The sequence below is a fragment of the Scyliorhinus torazame genome, chromosome 14 (genome assembly GCF_047496885.1).
Source record: "Scyliorhinus torazame isolate Kashiwa2021f chromosome 14, sScyTor2.1, whole genome shotgun sequence".
NCBI lineage: Eukaryota > Metazoa > Chordata > Chondrichthyes > Carcharhiniformes > Scyliorhinidae > Scyliorhinus > Scyliorhinus torazame.
The window spans coordinates 191,970,569-191,992,894 of NC_092720.1; the positions used below are offsets into that span (position 1 = coordinate 191,970,569).

The 22,326-nt window shown below is 48.9% G+C and overlaps 1 protein-coding gene across 1 annotated transcript in view; it reads right to left on the minus strand.

Annotated features, from left to right (window-relative positions):
* The window catches only part of LOC140389103 (uncharacterized), a 383,180-nt gene that overhangs the window by 241,981 nt on the left and 118,873 nt on the right, over positions 1-22,326 (minus strand). Inside the window, exons 23-24 of the mRNA XM_072473262.1 lie at positions 21,127-21,153; positions 13,467-13,493 (exon numbers count right to left, since the gene is read on the minus strand). Coding sequence (XP_072329363.1) covers positions 13,467-13,493; positions 21,127-21,153 — 54 coding nt within the window. The remainder of the gene's footprint in view (positions 1-13,466; positions 13,494-21,126; positions 21,154-22,326) is intronic.

The window sequence follows — 22,326 nt, forward strand, 5'->3', positions numbered from 1 at the left end:
GGCATCAGCCCATAGCCCCTCCTCAATCTCTTCCCCAGCTCTTCTTCCCATTTTCCCTTCAGCTCCTCTATCATCGCCTCCCCCTCGTCCCTCATCTCCCGGTATATTTCGGACACTTTGCCCTCTCCGACTCATACCCCAGAAGTCACTCTATCTTGGATCCCCTGCATCGGGAGCTGCGGAAATTCCCTCACCTGTTGCCTCGCAAATGCCCTCACTTACATATACCGGAAGGCGTTCCCGGGGGGGGGGGGGGGGGGGGGCAACTTATCTTTTTCTTCTAGCACTCCCAGACTTGCAAACGTCCCGTCTATAAACAGGCCCCTCAGCTTCCTAATTCCTGCTCGTTGCCAACACTGGAACCCCCCATCCATCCTCCATGGGACAAACCTGTGTTTATTCCTTATCGGGGACCACACCGAGGCACCCGTCACTCCCCTGTGTCGCCTCCACTGCCCCCAGATCCTTAAGGTTGCCACCACCACTGGGTTTGTGGTGCACCTTATCGGGGAAAACGGCAGCGGCGCCGTCACGAGCGCCTTTAGGCACGTTTCCTTACAGGACGCCATCTCCAGCTTCTTCCACGCTGCTCCCTCTTCCTCCCTCATCCACATACAGACCATCGACCCATTGGCAGCCCAGTAGTAGTCGCTCAAACTCGGCAGCGCCAGTCCCCCTCCGTCCCTACTGCGCTGCAGGAACCCCCTCGTTACCCTCGGGGTCTTTCCTGCCCACACAAAGCTCGTAATGCTCCTGTCTATTTTTCAAAAAAGGCCTTTGTGATCAGAATGGCGAAGCACTGAAACATGAAAAGAAACCTCGGGAGGACCACCATTTTAACTGCCTGCACTCTGCCCGCCCGCGATAGCGGCACCATATCCCACCTCTTAAAGTCCTCCTCCATCTGCTCCACCAGTTGTGTCAGGTTAAGTCTATGCAGGGTTCCCCAGTTCCTGGCCACCTGGATCCCCAGGTATTGGAAGTTCCTTTCCACTCTCCTCAGCGGCAGAGCATCTATCCCCCTTCCCTGTTCCCTGGGGTGCATTACAAAAAGCTCGCTCTTCCCCATATTTAGTTTGTATCCCGAGAACTCTCCAAACTCCCTAAGTATCTGCATCACTTCTGGCATTCCCTCTACTGGGTTCACAACGTATAGCAGTAGATCATCTGCGTAGAGCGACACTCGGTGCTCCTCTCCCCCTCTAAGCACCCCCCTCCACTTCTTAGAATCCCTCAGCGCTATGGCCAGTGGTTCAATTGCCAACGCGAACAGTAACGGGGACAGGGGACACCCTTGTCTTGTACCCCTATGTAGCCGAAAATACCCCGATCTTTGCCGGTTTGTGACTACGCTTGCCACCGGGGCCCCATATAAGAGTCTGACCCATCTAATAAACCCCTCACCGAACCCAAACCTCTTCAGCACCTCCCACAGATAGTCCCACTCCACCCTATTGAATGCCTTCTCTGCATCCATTGCCGCCACTATCTATGCCTCCCCCTCCGGTGGGGGCGTCATCATCACCCCCAGCAACCTTCGTTTATTAACATTAAGTTTTCTCCCCTTTACAAACCCTGTCTGGTCGTCATGCACCACACCTGGGACGCAATCCTCAATCCTTGTCGCCATCACTTTTGCCAGCAGTTTGGCATCTACATTTAGGAGTGAGATAGGCCTGTATGACCCGCATTGTAGCAGGTCTTTATCTCGTTTCAGGATTAGCGATATCGTCGCCTCCGACATTGTCGGGGGTAGCATCCCCCTTTCCTTAGCCTCATTAAAGTTTCTCGCCAAGAGCTGGGCCAACAGATCCATATACCTCCTGTAGAATTCCACCGGAAACCCGTCTGGTCCCGGGGCCTTCCCTGTCTGCATGTTCCCCAGTCCTTTAATCACCTCATCCACCTCGATTGGCGCCCCCAGACCTGCCACCACCTGCCCCTTCACCTTCGGGAACCTTAGCTGATCCAGAAAGTGTAACAGTCCTTCTTTTCCTCCCGGGGGTTGGGACTTATATAGCCTCTCATAAAAGGTCTTGAACGCCTCGTTCACTTTCCCTGCTCTCTGCTTCATATTTCCCGTTTTGTCCCTAACTCCCCCCCGATCTCTCGCGCCGCCATCCTCTTCCGATGTTGGTGGGCCAACTGCCGGCTCGCCTTTTCCCCATACTCATATTGCATCCCCTGTGCCTTCCTCCACTGTGCCTCTGCCTTTCCCGTGGTCAGCAGGTGAAACTCCGTCTGTAGTCTTCGTCTTTCTCTGTATAGCCCTTCATCTGGGGCCTCCGCATATTTTTTATCCACCCTCAAAATTTCCCGCACTAATCTCTCTCTTTCTTTGCCCTCTTGTTTCCCCTTGTGGGCTCTGATGGAAATCAGCTCTCCTCTAACCACCACCTTCAGCGCTTCCCATACTACCCCCACGTGAACCTCCACATCGTCGTTGACCTCCAGGTATCGCTAAATACACCCCCTCACGCTTCCGCTGCCCCCCTCGTCCGCCAGTAGTCCCATATCTAGTCGCCAGAGTGGGCGCTGCTCCCTTTCCTCTCCTAGTTCCAAATCCACCCAATGCGGGGCATGGTCTTAAACGGCTATGGCCGAGTACTCCTTTCCTGCCACTTTCGGGATCAGTGCCCTTCCCAAAACGAACAACTCTATCCGGGAGTATACCTTATGGACGTGGGAGAAGAAAGAGAACTCTTTAGCCATCGGTATGGCGAATCTCCACGGATCCACTCCCCCCATTTGTTCCATAAATCCCTTAAGCACCTTGGCCGCTGCCGGCCTTCTTCTGGTCCTGGATCTGGACCGGTCTAGCCCTGGATCCAGCACTGTGTTAAAATCCCGCCCCCCCCCGCCCCCCCATTACCAAGCTTCCCACCTCCAGGTCCGTGATACGTCCCAGCATTCGCTTCATGAATGCCGCGTCATCCCAGTGCATGGCATATACATTCACCAGCACAACCGCCTCTCCCTGCAGTCTGCCACTCGCCATCACATATCTGCCCCCACTGTCCACCACTATATTCTTAGCCTCGAATGATTCACGTTTCCCCACCAATATTGCCACCCCTCTGTTTTTCCCGTCCAACCCTGAGTGGAATACCTGTCCCACCCATCCTTTTCTTAATCTAACCTGATCTGCCACCTTCAGGTGCGCCTCCTGGAGCATGACTACGTCTGCCTTCAGTCTCTTTAAGTACACAAACACCCGTGCCCTCTTAATCGGCCCAGTTAAGCCTCTCACATTGCACGTGATCAGCCGGATTGGGGGGGGGGGGGGGGGCGGGGGGCATTCACCCCCCCCTCGTCGACTAGCCATCCCCTTTTTTAGGCCATCTCCCCATCCAGATCCCGTGCACCCGTCTGTCCCCCAGGCAGCACCTTTTCGCCCCGATCACCTCATCTCTTACCAGCTCCTCCTTGCACACAGCAGCAGCAACCCAGTTAATCCCCCCTCCCGCCCCGCTCGATCCCCCTCTAGCTTGGTTACTCCCCCCATATTGCTTCCGGAAGTCAGCTAACTCTGGCTGACCTCGGCTTCCCCCGTTCACCCTTTGACCTCCCTGCGTGTGGGGCTCCCTTCCTTCCTGCGCCCGTTTTCCCGCTATAATTTCTAGAGCGCGGGAAAATACCCGCACTTTCCTCTCGGCCCCGCCCCCTATGGCGCAGTTCCCTCATGCCCCTTCCCTGTCCCTTTTTCCACCGGCGCCCACATTTCTTTGTGTGTCCCCCATTGGGGGGGGGGGGGAGAGAAATTCCCCGTCCAACATTGCTGTACAATAGCCCTCCCCTTTCCCCACTTTACATTCCTGTACCACCACCTCGCTGCTTCTCTCCAAACATCAAACTCTCAAATCTAGTCCAGTTTCTCTTCCTGGATGAATGTCCATGCCTCATCCGCCGTCTCGAAGTAGTAGTGCTTGCCCTGATGCGTGACCCACAATCACGCCGGCTGCAGCATCCCAAATTTTATTTTCTTCCTATGCAGCACCGCCTTGGCCCGGTTAAAGCTCACCCTCCTTCTCACCACCTCCGCACTCCAGTCCTGATACATCCATATCACCGCATTCTCCCATTTGCTACTCCGTGCCTTCTTGGCCCAGCTCAAGACCATCTCTCTGTCCATGTAGCGATGGAACTTCACCACTATTCCTCTTGGTGTTTCACCTGCCTTTGGTCTTCTCATGAGGACCTGGTACGCTCCCTCCACTTCCAGGGGGCCCGTTGGGGCCTCAGCACCCACTAGCGTGTGGAGCACTGTGCTCACATAAGCCCCAACATCAGCTCCCTCTGCTCCTTCGGGGTGACGTAGAATCCGTAGGTATTTCCTCCTCGAGCTGTTCTCCAGGGCTTTCAGCCTTTGTATGCACCTCTTGTGTAGTGCCTCGTGTGTCTCCATTTTTACCACCAGGCCCTGTATCTCATCTTCATTCTCGGCTGCCTTTGCCTTCACTCCACGGAGCTCCATCGCCTGGACCTTTTGTGTTTCCTTCAGTCCCTCGATTGCCAGTAGCATCGGCGCCAGCACCTCTTTCTTAAGCTCCTCCACACATCGTCGGAGAAACTCCTGCTGGTCCGGGCCCCATACCATCTGGGCTCCATCCGCCGCCATCTTGCTTCTCCATTCCCTTCTCTGCCACTGCTCCAAAGGATCCATCGCAACCAGGCCACTACCGCCGCTCCTTTCCATACACAGCCGGGAGGACTCCTTTCTTCGTCACCCCACACTGGGTTAGGTCGATACCAAATTCCGTTTGGGCTCCAGATACAAGCCCAAAAGTCCGTTAGAATGGGAGCTGCCGAAACGTGCGGCTTACCAGTGAATCACCGCAACTGGAAGCCCATGCAGTTCAATTCTTGTCTGACAACATCGTATTTACCCTTCCCCCAATTGTAAACCTTGCCCTGTTGCACGCACCTATCCCTCTCCATTACTAAAGTAAAAGTCAGAATTGTGGTCACTATCTCCAAAATGCTCCCCCACTAACAAATCTATCACTTGCCCTGGTTCATTACCAAGTATTAAATCCAATATTGCCCCTCCTCTGGTCGGACAATCTGCATACTGTGTTAGAAAAGCTTCCTGGACACACTGCACAAACACCACCCCATCCAAGCTATTTGATCTAAAGAGTTTCCACTCAATATTTGGGAAGTTAAAGTCACCCATGACTATTACCCTGTGACTTCTGCACCTTTCCAAAATCTGTTTCCCAACCTGTTCCTCCACATCTCTGCTACTATTGGGGGGCCTATAGAAAACTCCTAACAAGGTGACTGCTCCTTTCCTATTTCTGACTTCAACCCATACTCCCTCAGTAGGGTGATACTCCTCGAACTGCCTTTCTGCAGCTGTTATACTATCTCTAATTAACAATGCCACCCCCCCACTTCTTTTACCACCCTCCCTGATCTTATTGAAACATCAATAACCAGGGACCTCCAACAACCATTTCTGCCCCTGTTCTCTCCACGTTTCCGTGATGGCCACTACATCGTAGTCCCAAGTACCGATCCATTCCTTAAGTTCACCCACCTTAGTCCTGATGCTTCTTGCGTTGAAGTATACACACTTCAACCCATCTCAGTGCCTGCACGTACTCTACTTTGTCAATGTTCCCTTCCCCACTGCCTCGTTACACGGTTTGGCGTCCTGAATATCGGCTACCTTAGTTGCTGGACTACAAATCCGGTTCCCATTCCCCTGCCAAATTAGTTTAAACCCTCCCGAAGAGTACTAGAAAACCTCCCTCCCAGGATATTGGTGCCCCTCTGGTTCAGATGCAACCCGTCCTGCTTGTACAGGCCCCACCTTCCCCAGAATGCGCTCCACTTATCCAAATACCTGAAGCTCTCCCTCCTACACCATTCCTGCAGCCACGTGTTCAGCTGCACTCTCTCCATATTCCTAGCCTCGCTATCACGTGGCACCGGCAACAAACCAGAGATGACAACTCTGTCTGTCCTGGCTTTTAACTTCCAGCTTAACTCCCTCAACTTGTTTATTATCTCCACACCCCTTTTTCTACCTATGTCGTTGCTACCTATGTGCACCACGACTTCTGGCTGCTCCCCCTCTCCCTTAAGGATCCTGAAGACACGATCCGAGACATCCCTGGCCCTGGCACCCGGGAGGCAACATACCTCCCGGGAGTCTCGCTCGTGACCACAGAATCTCCTATCTATTCCCCTAACCATTGAATCTCCTACAAATATTGCTTTTCTATTCTCCCCCCTTCCCTTCTGAGCCCCAGAGCCAGACTCACTGCCAGAGACCTGGCCGCTAGGGCTTTCCCCCGGTAGGTCATCCGCCCCCCCCCAAAAGCATCCAAAACCGTATACTTGTTTTGAAGGGGAACGGCCACGAGGGACCCCTGCACTGACTGCCTGTTTGTTCTTTTCCCCCTGACTGTAACCCAGCTTTTCTTGTCCTGTACCTTGGGTGTGGTTACCTCCCTGAAACTCTTCTCAATCACCCCCTTGCCTCCCGGATGATCCGAAGTTCATCCAGCTTCAGCTCCAATTCCCTAACACGGTCTTTGAGGAGCTGAAGTTGGGTGCACTTCCCGCAGGTATAGTCAGAGGGGACACCGGTGGTATCCCTCACCACCCACATCCTACAGGAGGAGCATGCAACTGGCCTAGCCTCCATCCCCTCTTACCTGACAGAACATAGCTGCCCTGTGGACTAACTAGATCTCCGGCTTCCGACTCTGCTCCCAGTCAGCTACACTTTCTGTAAACTCCTGGCTCTCTTCTCACTCTTTGCGGAAATGTCGGAAACAAAATGAAAGTAGCACCTTACTCCCTCCTCACCTAACTCCCTCGGTCAGCAAACTCTTACTGTAGCACTCAATGCACCAAATTCAGCACTCAGTGCAAACAAAGTCTGCACTGTAGGGGATCACTTTTATACTGTGAATCTAGCCTCTGAAAATTGGCCTAATCCAATTAACCAATTAACAAACTCCAGCTGCAAGTGCCTACAAGTAGAAGCTTTGTTTAAGGGATGGGATGGTAATCTTTTCACCCAGAGGGGGTTTGCAATTAGGAACTCGCTGGCTGGATGGATGATAGAGGCAGGAACCCACACATCATTTCATAAGGACTTAGCTGAGCACATAAATTCCCACAGCATACAAGGCTACGGACCAGGTGATGGAAACTAGGATTAGAGTAGATAGGTACTTCATGGCCATCATGAAATGATGGGCCGCAGGGCCTCTTACAATGCTATAAAAACCCAATTCGCCGGTCATTGTGATTCTCTTGTCGCTCAGGCAGCAAACCCCTGCCCACTGGTTTTTCAGCAGCATGGAGTGGGTTCAATGGGAATTTTAATTGGCAAGCGACGGGAGTATGGAATCTCACCAGCAGAGAACAGTAAAACATACGGCTGAGGGCCAGGTGTATCCAGCTATATGACTCTATGGTTATCTGCCAAGTTTTTGTCCACCCACTTAATCTGTCTATATGCCTCTGTATCTCTTTGTGTTATCCTCGCCACTTGCCTTGTATATATTTTGGTGTCATCCGCACTCATTTGCAATAATGCAGTCATTCCCCTCGTCCAAACCATTAATATATATTGTAACTAAGTGTGGCCCCAGCACTGATCCATGTGACGTTCTCCAGCAGTTGTAGCTTACCATTCTGAAAATTCCCCTTTGATCCCAAATCTGTCTTTTATTATTTACTCAATCCTCTGCCATGCTGCCCTTATCTTATGAAGTAACCTTTAGTCCGGCACCTTATCGAACTATTTTTAGAAATCCTGCTACATTACATCTGCTGATGCTCCTTTATCTATCCTGCTCCTTACCATCTCAAAGAACTGTAATAAATATGAAAGGCATGATTTCTTTTTTTTGAATCCATGCTGATTCTGCTTGAATAAATTACTTTTTTCTAGATGTTCTGCTATTGCATCCTTTATAATGGACTCGAAAATTTTCCAATGGCGTATGTTAAGCTAACTGGTCTGTAGTTATCTGTTCCTTTTGCCTCTCTTCCTTTTTGAAGAAGGGTGTTACATTGGCAGTCTTCTAATTCTCTGTGACTGATGCAGAATTTAAGGATTCTTGGACGATTACTCTCAGCGCATCTATTATCTGTCTAGCTGCTTCCTTTATCATCCTATAATGCAACTCACCGGGCCCAGGTGAGCTATCGACCTTCATCTCCATTACCTTCCCTCGTATCGATAGAGATCGCATTTATTTCCAGCTAGTACTGCATTTTCTTTCATTTCATATTAAATGCCGTCATTTTTCTTGCCTCCATTGGACTTATCCACTTTGCATTCGCAGGCAACTTTTTTTCCAGATCCACCTAATTGCTGCGTGAAAACACTTTGCACCGTGCTGATATTGCTTATTTTGCCAATTAACTTGAGTCAGTGCCTTCTTGTTCTTGAACTCAAACAGTGAAAATATTTCCTCGCCTAATGTGTTCACTTGCCTCATGCTTTCCAGTATCTTGAGAAAATCTACTCAATATCCTCAAAGAAAACGGCCTAAAAGTTTCCAATCTATCTAATTAACTAATGTTGATCATCATTGGGACCATTCCAGTGTATCTTTGATGCACTGTGTCTAACGCCTTCATCCATTTTCTGAAGTCCAGAACTGGATGCATTACTTCAGTTTGGTACGAAATAGTGCCATACGGGAACTTAACATGACTTACTTGTTTTGTACTGTGTATAATTAGTAATCCATGCGATGTTGTATGCTTTATTCTCCGCCTGCTCAACATGTCCTGTTTAAACAATTACCTGCTCCACAATCTGCACTCCGGCTCCCCCTCCTGTTCCGGGGATTAAAGACCACTGGAACCTGGGAGTAAGTTTAAACACTTACCTGATTCCGAAGCTGCACACCGGCTCGCTCTCTCTCTCCGGTTCCCGGAAATGAAGGCCGATGGATAAACACTTACCCGATTCCGAAGCTCCCTCTCTCTCATTCCCGGAAATGAAGGCCGGTGGAACCTGGGGGTTAGTTTAAACACTTACCTGCTTCACAAGCTGCACTCCGTTCCCTTTTTCTGTAACGGGAGAGAAAGAGGGAGCCGGAGTGCAGCTTGTGAATCAGGTAAGCGTTTAAACTTACCCCCAGGTTCCACCTGATTCCCAAGCTGCACACCGACTCTCCCTCTCCCACTCCCGGAAAAGAAGGTCCCTGGAACCTGGGGGTAAGTTTAAACACTTAACTGCTTCACAAGCTGCACTCCGTCTCCCTCTCTCTCCCGCTCCCGGAAATGAAGGCCGCTGGAACCTGGGGGTACGTTAAAACACTTTCCTGTTAACAAGCTGCACACCGTCTCTCTCTCTCACTCCCGGTAATGACGGCCGCTGGAACCTGGGGAGTAAGTTTAAACGCTTACCTGATTCCCAAGCTGCACACCGGCTCCCACTCTCTCCCGTTCCAGGAAATGGAGGCCGCTGGTACCTGGGGGTAAGTTTAAACAGTTACCTGCTCCACAAGCTACACTCCGGCTCTCTCCCGTTCCAGGAAATAAAGACCGCTGGAACCTGCGAGTAAATTTAAATACTTACCTAATTCCCAAGCAGCACACCGGCTCACTCTTCTCTCTCCCGCTCCCGGAAAAGAAGGCCCCTGGAACCTGGGGGTACGTTTAAACACTTACCTGGTTCACGAGCTGCACACCGGCTCCCTCTCCGCTCCCGTTCCCGGAAATGAAGGCCACTGGAATCTGGGGGTAAGTTTAAACACTTACCTGCTTCACAAGCTGCACTCCGGCTACCTCCCGCTCCCGGAAATGAAGGCCGCTGGAACCTGGGACTACGTTTAAACATTTTCCTGATTCACAAGCCGCACAGTCCCGGAAATGAAGGCCGCTGGAACCATGGGAAAGTTTAAACACTTACCTGCTTCACAGGCTGCACTCCGGTTCCTTCCCTCTTTCCCGCTCCCGGAAATGAAGGCCGCTGGAACTTGGGGTAAGTCTAAACACTTACCTGCTTCACAAGCTGCACTCCGGCTCCGCCGCTCTGTCCCGCACCCGGAAATGAAGGCCGCTGGAACCTGGGGGTACGTTTAAACACTTACCTGATTCACAACCTGCACACCGGCTCCCCCTCTCTTTCTCCCGTTCCCGGAAATGAAGGCCATTGGAACCTGGGGGTAAGTCTAAACACTTACCTGCTTCACAAGCTACAGCCCGGCTCTCTCCCGCTCCCGAAAATGAAGGCCGCTGGCACCTGGGGGAAAGTTTAAACACTTACCTGCTTCACAAGCTGCACTTCGGCTCCCTCTCTCTCCCCCGACCCCGGAAATGGCAAGTCCTTTTGCAAAATCCAGTCTCAATTTCAATCGTATCCTTCGATGCATCCTGTTGAGGGGCGGCACGATACCACAATGCTTAGTACTGCAGCCTCACAGCACCAGGGACCGGGTTGAATTCCAGCCTTGGGTGACTGTGTGGAGTTTGCATGTTTCTCCCGTGCCTGCATGGGTTTTCCCCTGGGTCCTTCGGTTTCCTCCCACAGTCGAAAGATTTTCACGTTCGGCGGATTGCGCATGCTAATGTAACGAATGTAACAGGCTCGATGGGTCGAAGGCATCCCACTGCACTCTAGGGATTCTATTGCTGTGATCTCGGATTTCCATCCAAAGCAATGGAGGATGTGATTACAAGGAGACAAGTTTTAAGCATGTCAGCATTGCCTGACAACACCGTTTGAATTCCTTGGCGAAGAACAGTAGTTCAGTTAGGCACTGCACAATGCCACTGAATGACTTTTGTTATTCGGGATTCACGAGTTCCATGTACAGTGGTTTTATAGAAAAGGGGCAGTTTTTCAATGTATTCCGGCAGGATTCGTTTTTTTAGCATTTACATATTTTGTCACTTGAGTTTTAAAATATTACAATTGTAATTTTGCAAGCCACATTCGCAGTACGCAGGACTTCATGTAAAGATCTTGCGGGAATATGCTGCAAGACAGCCACGAAACGAAAGACTTGAGTGTCTAACCGAGTACATATCCTGCATTGGAAACCATCTACAATAATGTAATTGCCAGATAAGAGAGTCAGCATAGAGGTCTGTGAAAAAGGAGGAAAACAAACTAACATAAATATATATAGTAATATTGTGTTCTCTGTTGTGATGGCACACGTTTCACTCGGTTGTAACATACCTGGGCCTTGTGTCTCTACCTTTTTCACTCAAAGCCCATACCTGTTATTTGCCTCATTAGGATAAAGGATTACTCGCCTTCAATTTGTTTCCATGTTGTCCTGATAGGGAGATATTAGGAACTTGGGTCCAGAAATATAGATTCTGAAGAAAGCTGAGATCCAGCATCAGATTTCCCAGGAATTTCAGAACACCAGCAATGACCTGCGTCGATCGGAGGCGAGCGAAAACATTTGTACCAAGTGGGAGAACTATTCGTAAGACAGCAGGTTGTAACGAAAGAAACTGCTGGAACTGTGGAGCTTCAAGAGCAGTCAAATTCCGATCATAATTGTGAAACAGCAAATGTGATTGCCGATGACCTAACACGACCAAGACAACAATAAAGACTAGAATCGACTATATTCATCTGATGTTTGCTTATTTAAAACATGGTGATTATGGACAGTAGAGAATGTACACTATGTAATCTCCAGAAATGTTTGAAATTGGAAAAAGTGTCCAAAAAGTAAAGTTATCTATGTATATTGATGGTTCATTCATTATGGACCAATTGACTCTTTCCAAAGGTTGTCTGAAGTGGGCTTACAATATCTTTAAGGTATAAAGTCGAGGTCTCGATCAGCCATTTTTGTTAACATGTTGTCTACGTTTTTCGGAACTATCACTTCATTCTCATCAATCGAGGAGCATGGTATAAAGTCTAATGATTTGCTAAAGTTATGGTTTCTCCTCTTACTGTTAATTACTACCAATTACTGTTAAGTACTGTTAATTAATTGTCACTCTGTTTTCCATCTTTCTGACTTTTAATTTTAATGGTTAATAAACTTTATGTATTTACCATTTAAAGTGTTCCTCGCCGCCAGCTGATTGCGTCTGTAGAACTTAGCATGATTTACAATTGTGGAACTTTTGCAATTGGTGAACCCCACCAACCTTCCATCGAATTCACTGGAGTTCTATGCGTATGATATTCTATCACCAACTGTTTCGTAATGTAATCTTTTCCGTATTTCATTCTATCACATAACATCTTTTCTCTCATCCTCCCATCTGACTTGCTTGAAAAGTATTCATTTCCGAACTTCTCTCGGTTCTAATGAAACGTCACACTCCGGAATAGATCCCCCCCCCCCCCCCCACCCCGCGCAGGACAGATACTGCCTGACCTGCTGTATTTCTGTCATGTTTTCGGCTTTAAATTCCTCTAGGTTATTAATTGTGCTATTTCCTAAAATGCTTGTTCTGATTGTCTTATTTTTAAAAAAAGCTAGAGCCTCAAATCATGGTCCCTTTCCCCTCAGCTGGTGACATTAAATTTGATTCACAACTTCCCTCCTACTTTCTTCGGGGATCAGAAATGTGCTTACATCATTCGTTCCAGTTATCCATCCTTTGTAATAATGGACTGACTCTCAATCATTCGCAATCGCGACCCCCCACCCCACCACCACAGCGTCATGAAATATGCCTTTGCAATTGATAAACGATATGAAGAGGAGGTGAGCAGCATTTCAAAAGTTGATTTCCATATTCGAGCGACATTTGTCAAGTTAAAGAATGCCTCTTTATGGAGTTTCAAGTGAGTCATGTTATAACATGTATTTGCCCCGGCCGCCACGGACCTTGCCTGCAATGTGATGTTCGAATACTCGTTGTTGGTTATCTCGGCGCCATAACAGTTGACGATTGTTCTTGAGAGTTCAGGTGCATTGCCAATTATTTTTCACTCCCATTGCCAAGATTGTTGCGTCGGCATTGGACATCCGCATTTTCTCTTTTTTTGCATTCTGATGAATGTGAAAAGCTGCCGGTAGCATGTGCTCATCTTGAAATAAGCCCCAAATATTTTTACCTTTGTTAATAATTGATATTAAACATGAGATGAATTTGCAAAAGCACCCTTGTGGCCAACTATCTGATGACTGGGTTTCGTGCTTCAAATATCTGAACAAAGAGTGCCAATGCTTGAACAACTAGTACATCCCGGACTGCTCAGATATTTCGTTCATTATAATTCTTTTAGTGTTAAGTGGTGCAGCTATTTAATTCACAAATTCTATTCGACGCTCTCTATTTTTCCCTTCCATTTATCATGCATTTCGACAGCACTAAAGTAAGTGCAAATAAATGATATTGAGCAAAGCAACCTTGTTTCACGCTGACGCATGAATCAAAACGACTGCGTAGTCAAAGTATAACATTGCGGAATAGAGAACTATAATTTTACCCCAGGACAATAGTGAGCTCGAGACAGTTGGAAAAAAGGAAAAGTTATTGCAATAAACTCTTACCCTCCGTTTTCTCTTTCAGCTGGTTTTCTGCAATAAGTGATTACAATAAAAACACTCTTACTATGTTATTCGTAAGAAGTAAATCTAAAAATTAGCACTTATTTCAAAGCTCTCTTGTTTAATTATAAAACACTTAAAATGAACCGTTCCTCCTTTTACACCCTTCCAGAAACGCTTTTGCATTCTGGATCCTTAAATTTAAATTAGGCAGGAAACTCAAATTCTCCAGTTCTCAGAATTGAAAAGCCTCTTTCTTATCCTATATTCAACAGTCACACATTTTTCTCTCTGTTAATTCTCTTTCCATGTCGTGTTCTATTGTCCGAGGTTTGCTCAATTATGATTTAGACCAGTATTACATGGTCGAGTAAAGCGAGTCAGCAAGCCCAAGGATATATCTCTGTCGCCCTCTCCCTCATCCATGCTTCTTTCTGTTGTTCTCCTGAGTTTCCTCCTCATTTCGTCCCCCCTCCGGTTTGTAACTCTAAGTGTTGTGTATTTCCGTCTGCTCCCTCGGTCTCTCACTCTTTCCCTCTTTCCCTAATCGTTCTTGGCCTCAAACAGGTCGTGGAAGAGGCCGACGAATTGCCCCCATGCTTTGAGGAAGCCTTCTTCCGAACTCGGATGGTGTATTTGATCTTCTCCAGATGGAGAAATTCCACCACGTCTGCCAGCCAGTCTGCAGCTGTGGGTTGTGCTGCCGATCGCCAGCCCAGCAGGATTCTCCAGCGTGTGAAGCGTGTGAAGTACAGTGCTAACCACTGTACTACCGTGCTCGACAGCAAGGGCGTCGGCCTTCTTCCCTATTTGTCGCTCTGGCAGTTCTAATACCCCGATGGTTGCCACGACGGGCCCGGCTCCACCCTCACAACCTTGGACATTACCTGGAAGAAGGCTGTCCAGAGCCCTACAACTCTGAGAAAGACCGACAACATTTGGGTGTGGTTGGCCAGGCCTCTCTGGCACTGTTCACATTTATCCTCCACCTCCGGGAAGAACCTGGTCATTTGGATTGTGGTTAGGTGCTCTCTGTGCACCACTTGAACAGCATGAGGCTGAGTCTTGCAGTGGAGGACGTGGAGTTGGCCACGCACAGCGATTTGCTCCAGAGTCCTCACATCCGTCCCCATTTCGACTCCCCACTTTAACTGGCTTCGTCAAGGTGTATTCCCGCCCTGTCCTGCAGCTGTCCGTAGACTTTTTCGCTGTTTCCCCCTTCCTTACTGTGCATGTTCATCAGGTCCTCTAATAACATGGTTCTTGGGGTCTTGGGGGATCCAACCGTCTCCTTGCGGAGAAAGTGCGTTCCCTGAAGGTGCCGAAGTTCCAGGTCTTCTTTCAGTTCCTTGAGTATCGCTAGTCTGCCTGCCAGGTAAAAGTCCCTAACTGTTAGTATCCCCCGCTCTGTCTCCACCTTTTGAAAGTGATGTCGAGCATGACTGGTGGAAATTTGTGGTATCCACAGATGGGGGCCATGAGGGAAATCTCGGTCAAACCGAAATGTTGCCTCATCTGGTTCCATGTCTTTATTGTAGCTACCACCACGCGGCAGGATGTGTATTTCGTCGGGGGGATGGGAGCTCTATCATGGCGAGGGCCCGGAGGGTCGTTCCCTTGCAGGAAAACTCCACCGTTCTCACCCAGTCCGTGGTGGGTTCACGTATCCACTCCCTCACTCTCTCTTGGTGCCTAGTATTGTAGATTCAGTACTGCCAAACCACCCATGATTATTTCCACTGTAGTGTTGATTTGGGAATTGTTGGACACACACACAAACACCATGATAATTTTATCTATGCTGTGAAAGACGGCCTTGGGGATGAAGATCGGTATAGATCTGAACAAGTAGAGGAACCTCGGCAGTACGTTCACTCTGATCGTCTGCACCCACCCTGCCAGGGAGAGCGGGAGTGTGTCCCATCTCTGTCGGTCCTTTTTGACTTCCTCCGCCAGGCTCGTGAGATTCCACTTGTGGATCTGTGTGCAGTTCTGATCTATCTGGATCCCCAGGTAGAGAAAGCTGTTTGGGGTTAGTTTGAATGAGAGTCAGACCAGCTTGTTCCTCTCCCGTTTTCCTTCACCGGGAAGGCATTGCCTTGACCCAGTTTTCGTTTATAACCCGAAAAGGATCAAACTCTTTCAGGAGCTGCAAGATTGCTCTCAAGTCTTCCTGTAGTTCAGAGACGCAGAGGAGCACGTCACCACATATAGTGAGCCACTATGCTTCCTCCCTCCCCTTTGGATGCCCTTCCAGGTTTTTTGCATCCCGCAGTGCGATCGTCAGGGATTCGATTGCCAAGGCAAACAGGAGCGGGGACACTGGGCATCCTTGCCGTGTGCCTCTATGTAGCTGGAAGTATTCAGAGCTGATGGTGTTGATTGGAACACTCGCCTTGGGGCGTTATACAGAAGTTTCAGCCGGGAGGTAAACCCTGCTCTGAGCTCAAACCGCTCCAGGACTTCCAAGAGGTACTTCCACTGGATCTGTCGAAGGTAGTTTCTGCATCCAGGGAGATGATCACCACTGGTTTTCTCTCCCTAAGGGTGGGGGGGGGGGGGGGGGAGAGGGTCATTATTACGTTCATCAGAGCCTGATGTTCGCAGTTAGCTGCGTACCATTGACAAAGGCTGCCTGGTCCTCTGCGATGACCTCTGGTACACGGTTCCACAGTCCCTTGGGCAGGACCTTCGCAAGTATCTTCACGTCTACAGTGAGCAGTGAAATGGATATGTATGATCTGCATTCCGTCAGGTCTTTGTCTTCTTTGGCTATCAGCGATCTCGTGGCCTATGTTAGCGTAGGAGGCCGGGTGCCCCTCGCTAGCGAGTCATGAAAATGTCCCTTAAGTATGGGGCCTGGGCCAACGCGTATTGTTTGTAGAGGTCCGCCGGGAACCTATCAGGTTCTCAATCCTTCCCCGCCTGTATGCAGCTGATGCTTTCCATGATTTCTCCCAGATCTATTTGTGCTTCAACCTATCAGGTTCTCAATCCTTCCCCGCCTGTCCACTCTCACAACTGACATGCCCAGTCCATCAAGGAAATATTCCATCCCCGCTCCCCCATCGGGGGGTGGTGGGGGTTGGGGGGGGGGGGGAGGATTGTGGGGGGGGGGGGGGGGGAGGCCTCCGAGGTGTACAGCCCTCGGTAAAAGTTCCTAAATGCCCGTTGAACTCTTTTGGCTCGGTTATCAGTCTACCTCCACTGTTTTGTCTCTGCACTATTTCCCTCGTTGTTGCTTGTTTTCTCAGCTGGTGAACCGGTAGTCGGCTAGTCTTTTCTCCGTGCTCATAGAATGTCGCCCGTGTCCGGCGGAGTTTGTGTAATGATTTCCTAGTGGATAGCAGGTTAAAGTCCATTTGCAGCATTTTCTTCTCCGCCAGAAGCTCTATGATCGGGGCCTCAGAGTATTTCCTGTCGACCTCCAGAATGGAGTCGATCAATTGTTGCCTTGCCGCACTCTTTTCCGTTCTCTGCGAGCTTGTAGGCTGTAATTCCTCTCCTGACCACAGCCTTCAGTGCCCCCCAGAACGTGGAAGATTAGACTTTCCCGTTCTGGTTATTAATAAATGATTTAAGGCCTTGCCGGGCAAGAGGTCTGTGTCCAGTCTCCATGTGGGGTACTGGGAATGGCCCGTCTCAAACCTCACACCCATGGAGCGTGGTCGAAGATATCTTGGAATGTTCTGCTCTCACTATTCCTGGAAGCACGAAATTTGTTACTGCAAAGAAGTCGATCTAGTTGTATACTTTGTGGACCAGTGAGAAGAACGAGAATTCCCTCTCGCCGGGTTGCAGGAATCCGCCATCAACTGTTCCTTGAACGTTTCTTGTTCCCTTCCTATGCCTGTCTTTTCCCCTTCTCTGGGGTTTGATCGGTCAGTCAGCGGTCCTGTATGCAGTTAAAGTCGCCCCTCATAATCAGTCTGTGTGCGCCAATGTCGGGGATATCTGCCAGTGTCTTCTTTATAAAGTCCGTGTCGGCCCAATTGGGCATGTGCACATTTACCAGTACTACTGGTGCCCCATCTAGGACACTGCTGATCATGATGTAACAGTCCGTGACCGTCTTTGTCTCCGTGAACCTCGTCCTCCTATTAATCAGTATGGATACTCCCCTAGCCCTCGTCCCGTTGCACAAATGGTACATCTGTTCCACCCAGCTCTTTCTTACCAGCAGTCGATCATTCTCTGTCAGGTGCGTCTCCTGCAGGAAGGTTACGTCGACCTTCAGGCTTCTTAGGTTGGTGAAAACTCTGGATCTTTTCACTGGGCGGTTAAGTCTACTTACATTCCAGGTGACTATCCTGATGGGCCGGGGCGAGGGGAGGAGCTCTGTCTCACCTTTACTGTGGGATCAACCATACTTACCTTTGTGTACGCGCCTTTGCACTTCGGGGTTTCCCTTTGTTAGAGGGCCGTCCAAAATGGGCACAGTCACCAGTATGACGTAGGCCTGCTGCGCTCCGGCTTTTCCCATTTCTCAGGGATCCTCCAAAATGGCTGCTTGCGCCGCCATCTTGTTTCCTCTGCCTGCCCTTTGCCTGCCAAATCTAATAGGAGTGCCAACTTTTTTCTCCGTATCATTTCCTATGTACTCTTTGTTCCTCCCTGCCCCCAGTGTACGCCCTCCACGCGTCTGCCCCACCCTGCTCCCCCCTGTGTTCTCCCTCCCTGCCCCATTGTCTGCCCCTCAAACCGAGCTCTCCTTCACTGCCGAGAGTTGAGGCGCGGCCCCTATACTTCCTGTCTTCCCGTGACAGCCCACCATGCTAATAGGGTGACTCCCCTCCCTTGGCTGGTCTAGTCTTTTGTCTGTGCCCACTGACTGCCTGTTTTCCCTGCCTGTCCCCTTAGCTTCTTTCGGTCTCTCCTGCGCTTGGTCTTTCTGGTCAGAGTGAGGCAGTACAGTCCTGCACTAACACATAACAATGATTCTGCTTCGTTCAGCGTAGCTCCTCTGACATGCCTTCATTGCTGCCTCACCTTTTCTTTGTCCAGGCCGTTGGCCGATACGACGTCGTTTTCTCCCTCTGGGGTATTGAAATAATATTCTTTACTCTGTTGCGTGACCCAGAGTCTGACGGGAATAACATGAGAAGTCGCACGCCTCTCTCTTGTAAAGTGCCACTTTGTTTGATTAAACTCCGCCCTTTCGTTTGCCAAGTCTGCCCCAATCTCCTGACAGATCTGGATTCTATTTCCTTCCAATGTACTCGCCTTCATCTGTCTAGCCCACTGCAGCATCTTCTCACGGTCTTGGTATCGGTCCAGCTTCGCTATGATCGCTGTCGGCTGTTCCCCAGCCTTGGGCTTTGGTCTGAATGATCAGTGTGCCCTGTCGTGTTCTGGAGGGTTGGGGAAGGAAGCTGTCCCTCCCGACTCGGTTGCCCAGCATTTGGATCACATTGTCTGTCGGGTCTCTGCCCTTGATGTCTTTCGGCAGACCGACGATCCGTACATTCTGCCGTCGGGACCTGCTTTTCTCGTCCTTGACCTTTCTCTTCGAGCTCCCCTGGGCAGCCACCAACATTTTCACCTCAAGCGTCCAGAGAGACGATCCTGTCACTCAGGTCTGTCGATGCTCTCTCTCTCTCTCCCTCTCTCGAGGCCTTGGATCATCGTCTCTTGCGCCTCCACTTTCTTTCCCAGGCGGTCCATAATTCGTTTTAGGGAGACCATCGCCTCCAACACCGCCACCTTCCCCGCCATCTGGCTCTTGATTGTAATCATCTCCTTCATGGCGGCTTGCTCCTTCTTTAGGAAGGTCCTCCATCCGTCTCCTGGTGGGGACGGAGAGACTGATGTTCAGATCGACCGTCTCCCTCTCTCTTGAACAGGGGCCTCCTCGACTCGTGCGTCCGCCAATTCTGCTCTTTCGTCGGAGTCTTGAGCTCCCATTCGCTAGCATCGTTCCCCCTGTTGTTTCTTTTCCTCTCGTGTTGGTTTTTCGGGTCCAATACGTCTGAGAGTGTCTTTTCTGGTTCTGGCTGGGAGGAGAGCCACCTGATTGTGCGTCCGCTGAGCCCATCACCGTCACCGAATGTCGTCGAGTGCAGCATTTTCTTCTTGGCAGGAAGCAGCATAGTTTGCGGAGGAGAAGAATGAACTTATTGGGGGTTCCCATCAGCCGACGCAAATTCGACAATTTTCCCGAATCTTTATTAAGGTCCAATGAATGGGTCTAAGGACGTAAAGTAAAACGAAAGTTTGGAAGAACTGGGATCTGTGAGGGCAGTGGTGGCGTTCTTGAGATTTGAGAAAGCTGCACGAATGGAACGAGGTGTCACAGATCACGTTGAATGCAAAGAAGTGAGAAGTTAAACATTGAGGTAGGGAGAAGGAGAGGAAATATAAAAATGATTTTTATTTCAAAGGGAGTAATGAAGCAAATACCGGAGAACATCTATACCGGGCAGCAGGCATATTGAGAAAGGACATAAGAGGTCCTGAACTCCAAAATGAATATAGTAGAAATAAAAGATGTTGTGATATAAGAATGCTTTTCGGAACGACCAGCTCCAGATAGATTCACATTCGGATAGATTGGAGAATCGTGTGTTCTTATGCCTCCAGGAAATTCGATAGACATATTTAAATCACAGAGGTATCGTAGAAAGAGTGGGATTTTTCGCACAAGCACAATACCGGGGAACCAAAGGCCGCTGTTTTAGGTGAATTGCAAAGAACAGGTGGCAACCCGAAGAAAGCATTTATTTTTACTCAGCCATTGTCTAGAATATGGAATACACTGCTTGAGAGTGTGGTGGGACGAAATTCAACCGTGGCTTTCAATCGGAAATGGGATACACAGCTGAGGAATGTAACAATTTTGGACCACGGTGATGATTGGGAGAGTAGTATCCTCCCCGTTGCTCTTCCAGAGTGCTGGCGCGCGCACAACTGGAAGAAAAGCCTTCTTCCTTTCTTCGACCATTCGACGATTTTATATACTCGTTGTTTATTTCAGTTAGTTGCTTATTTTCAGCGCCTGTGCTTTAAGAGATTGGGCAAATGGTTTCAAAATAATTTGAAAAAAACTAATTCACGGAGCTCAGTTACTCTATGTAAAAGTTGTTTAAATGATCCGTGACAAGGTTTACGTCTAATATATTCATTACTATGTGGTCGAGATGGGCAATAAATGCTGGACCGGCCTGCGACGCCCATATCCCATGAACAAATTAAAACAAAAACGTCATGAATATGTACCACAAGCAGAAGTTTGTTGTGACTATTTATAACATAACAGAAATAACGTTGGTGACAAACATTATAACAGTTTTTCGAAAGAAAGCGAATCGTTTTTCGGTGAACAAAGGAGAGGAAAGAGAAAATTACAACTGAGTAATGATCTTATCCAATCAAGGTGTAGTTTTTAATTCACAGCCTGCATATTCAAGACAATGCAGAACTCTGCTGTGATGCAGAGCTTGGTGTGCATTTTCAGAATAGTTATTTTGATTATTTTTTGCACCAAGGAGATTCACATCACATCAGTTCCGCAAGAGGCGTCCTGTACTCGCCAATGATTTATGTAGACTTTATTTCATTTAAAATATCCAACTGGTGGTCAGCGACAGGTATCAAAGACGACAATCTATCCAGATGAATACATCATCCTTCGTAATATTGACTTTGTAATGGAATTGAACCCTACCCAATTTCGCACGTATTTTCTCTAGGTCTGGAAACAAACACACGGAGTCATGTTACTCTGTGTACATGTTATAATCTTTTGAGTCAGGGGCAAATACAGATAATAATAGCAACAACATCACAATCGTCGTCATTAGTATCGATATTCATATGTATTCTCAGAGTACCAGAATCCATTCGGCTACTCGAGTCTGGCCCTCTGAAAGAGCACCCTCCCTTGGCCCACTCCTCTGCCCAATCCCTGTAATCCCATAACCCCATCTAACCCGCACACATTTTTGGACTAAGGGAGGAAACCGGACCGCCCGGAGGATCCAATCAGACACGGGGAACACATGCAAACGCTACCCAGACTGTCACCCAGTCACCCGGGTCCCTGGCGCTGTGAAGCAACAGTGCTATCGACTGTGGCACCATGCTGCCCAGTCTTAGTATCAGTGTTGCATGAACTTGGTGCAAATGATTGAAAGGTCAACACGTTTAGAAGGATTTTGTTTCTTTGAAGGTCAACACTGGAAGTGGCAAGGGATGTTTTCGGCGGAAAATGTCACCCCCCATTGTTAGATAATTGAAATGATAAGAAACCTGAACTGAAGTAGGCAAAGCAAATAAGGGAAATACGCAACATTCAGACACTGCAGCTGTGTAGAGAAAAATGGAGATCATGTTTCAGGTCGTAACCTTGAGTCCGAACTGAAAATGTCAGAAATACTTTTTTATGTGGTTGAACTTGGGGAGGGTAAAAAAATGCAACATGGGTGACAATGAAGATGATTGGTGGCATTAAATGGCAAAACAAATGACGGAACAGCGCAACACGGAGTGTTTACCTAACAGAAGAGTGGCGAAACTGATTTGCTGTTGGCGGCAAAATTTGCATCGGACGATCAGTGGTTCCAGAATGTGAACCTCAGGAAGGCCACCTCCATGTTCGAGTGCAGGCAAGCGTCCAGCAGAGCGGCGTAGCTGATTGGCTGTTCACGGAATATTTGTATCCAGTGGTCAGTGCATCCAGAATGTTGTTTGCGGAGCAGCTGTTGCCAAAGGACAGTTAAACACCAAATATTACTTCAGTGGTTGCCTTCTTCCTAGAATATGTGGGAGCTCAGGGAGAATTCCGTTGTTCCTGATGACATCATCTGTGGGAAGACCACCCGGCTGCAGCTCCTGGGAGACTGAGTTACAGAGCTGAAGCTGCAGC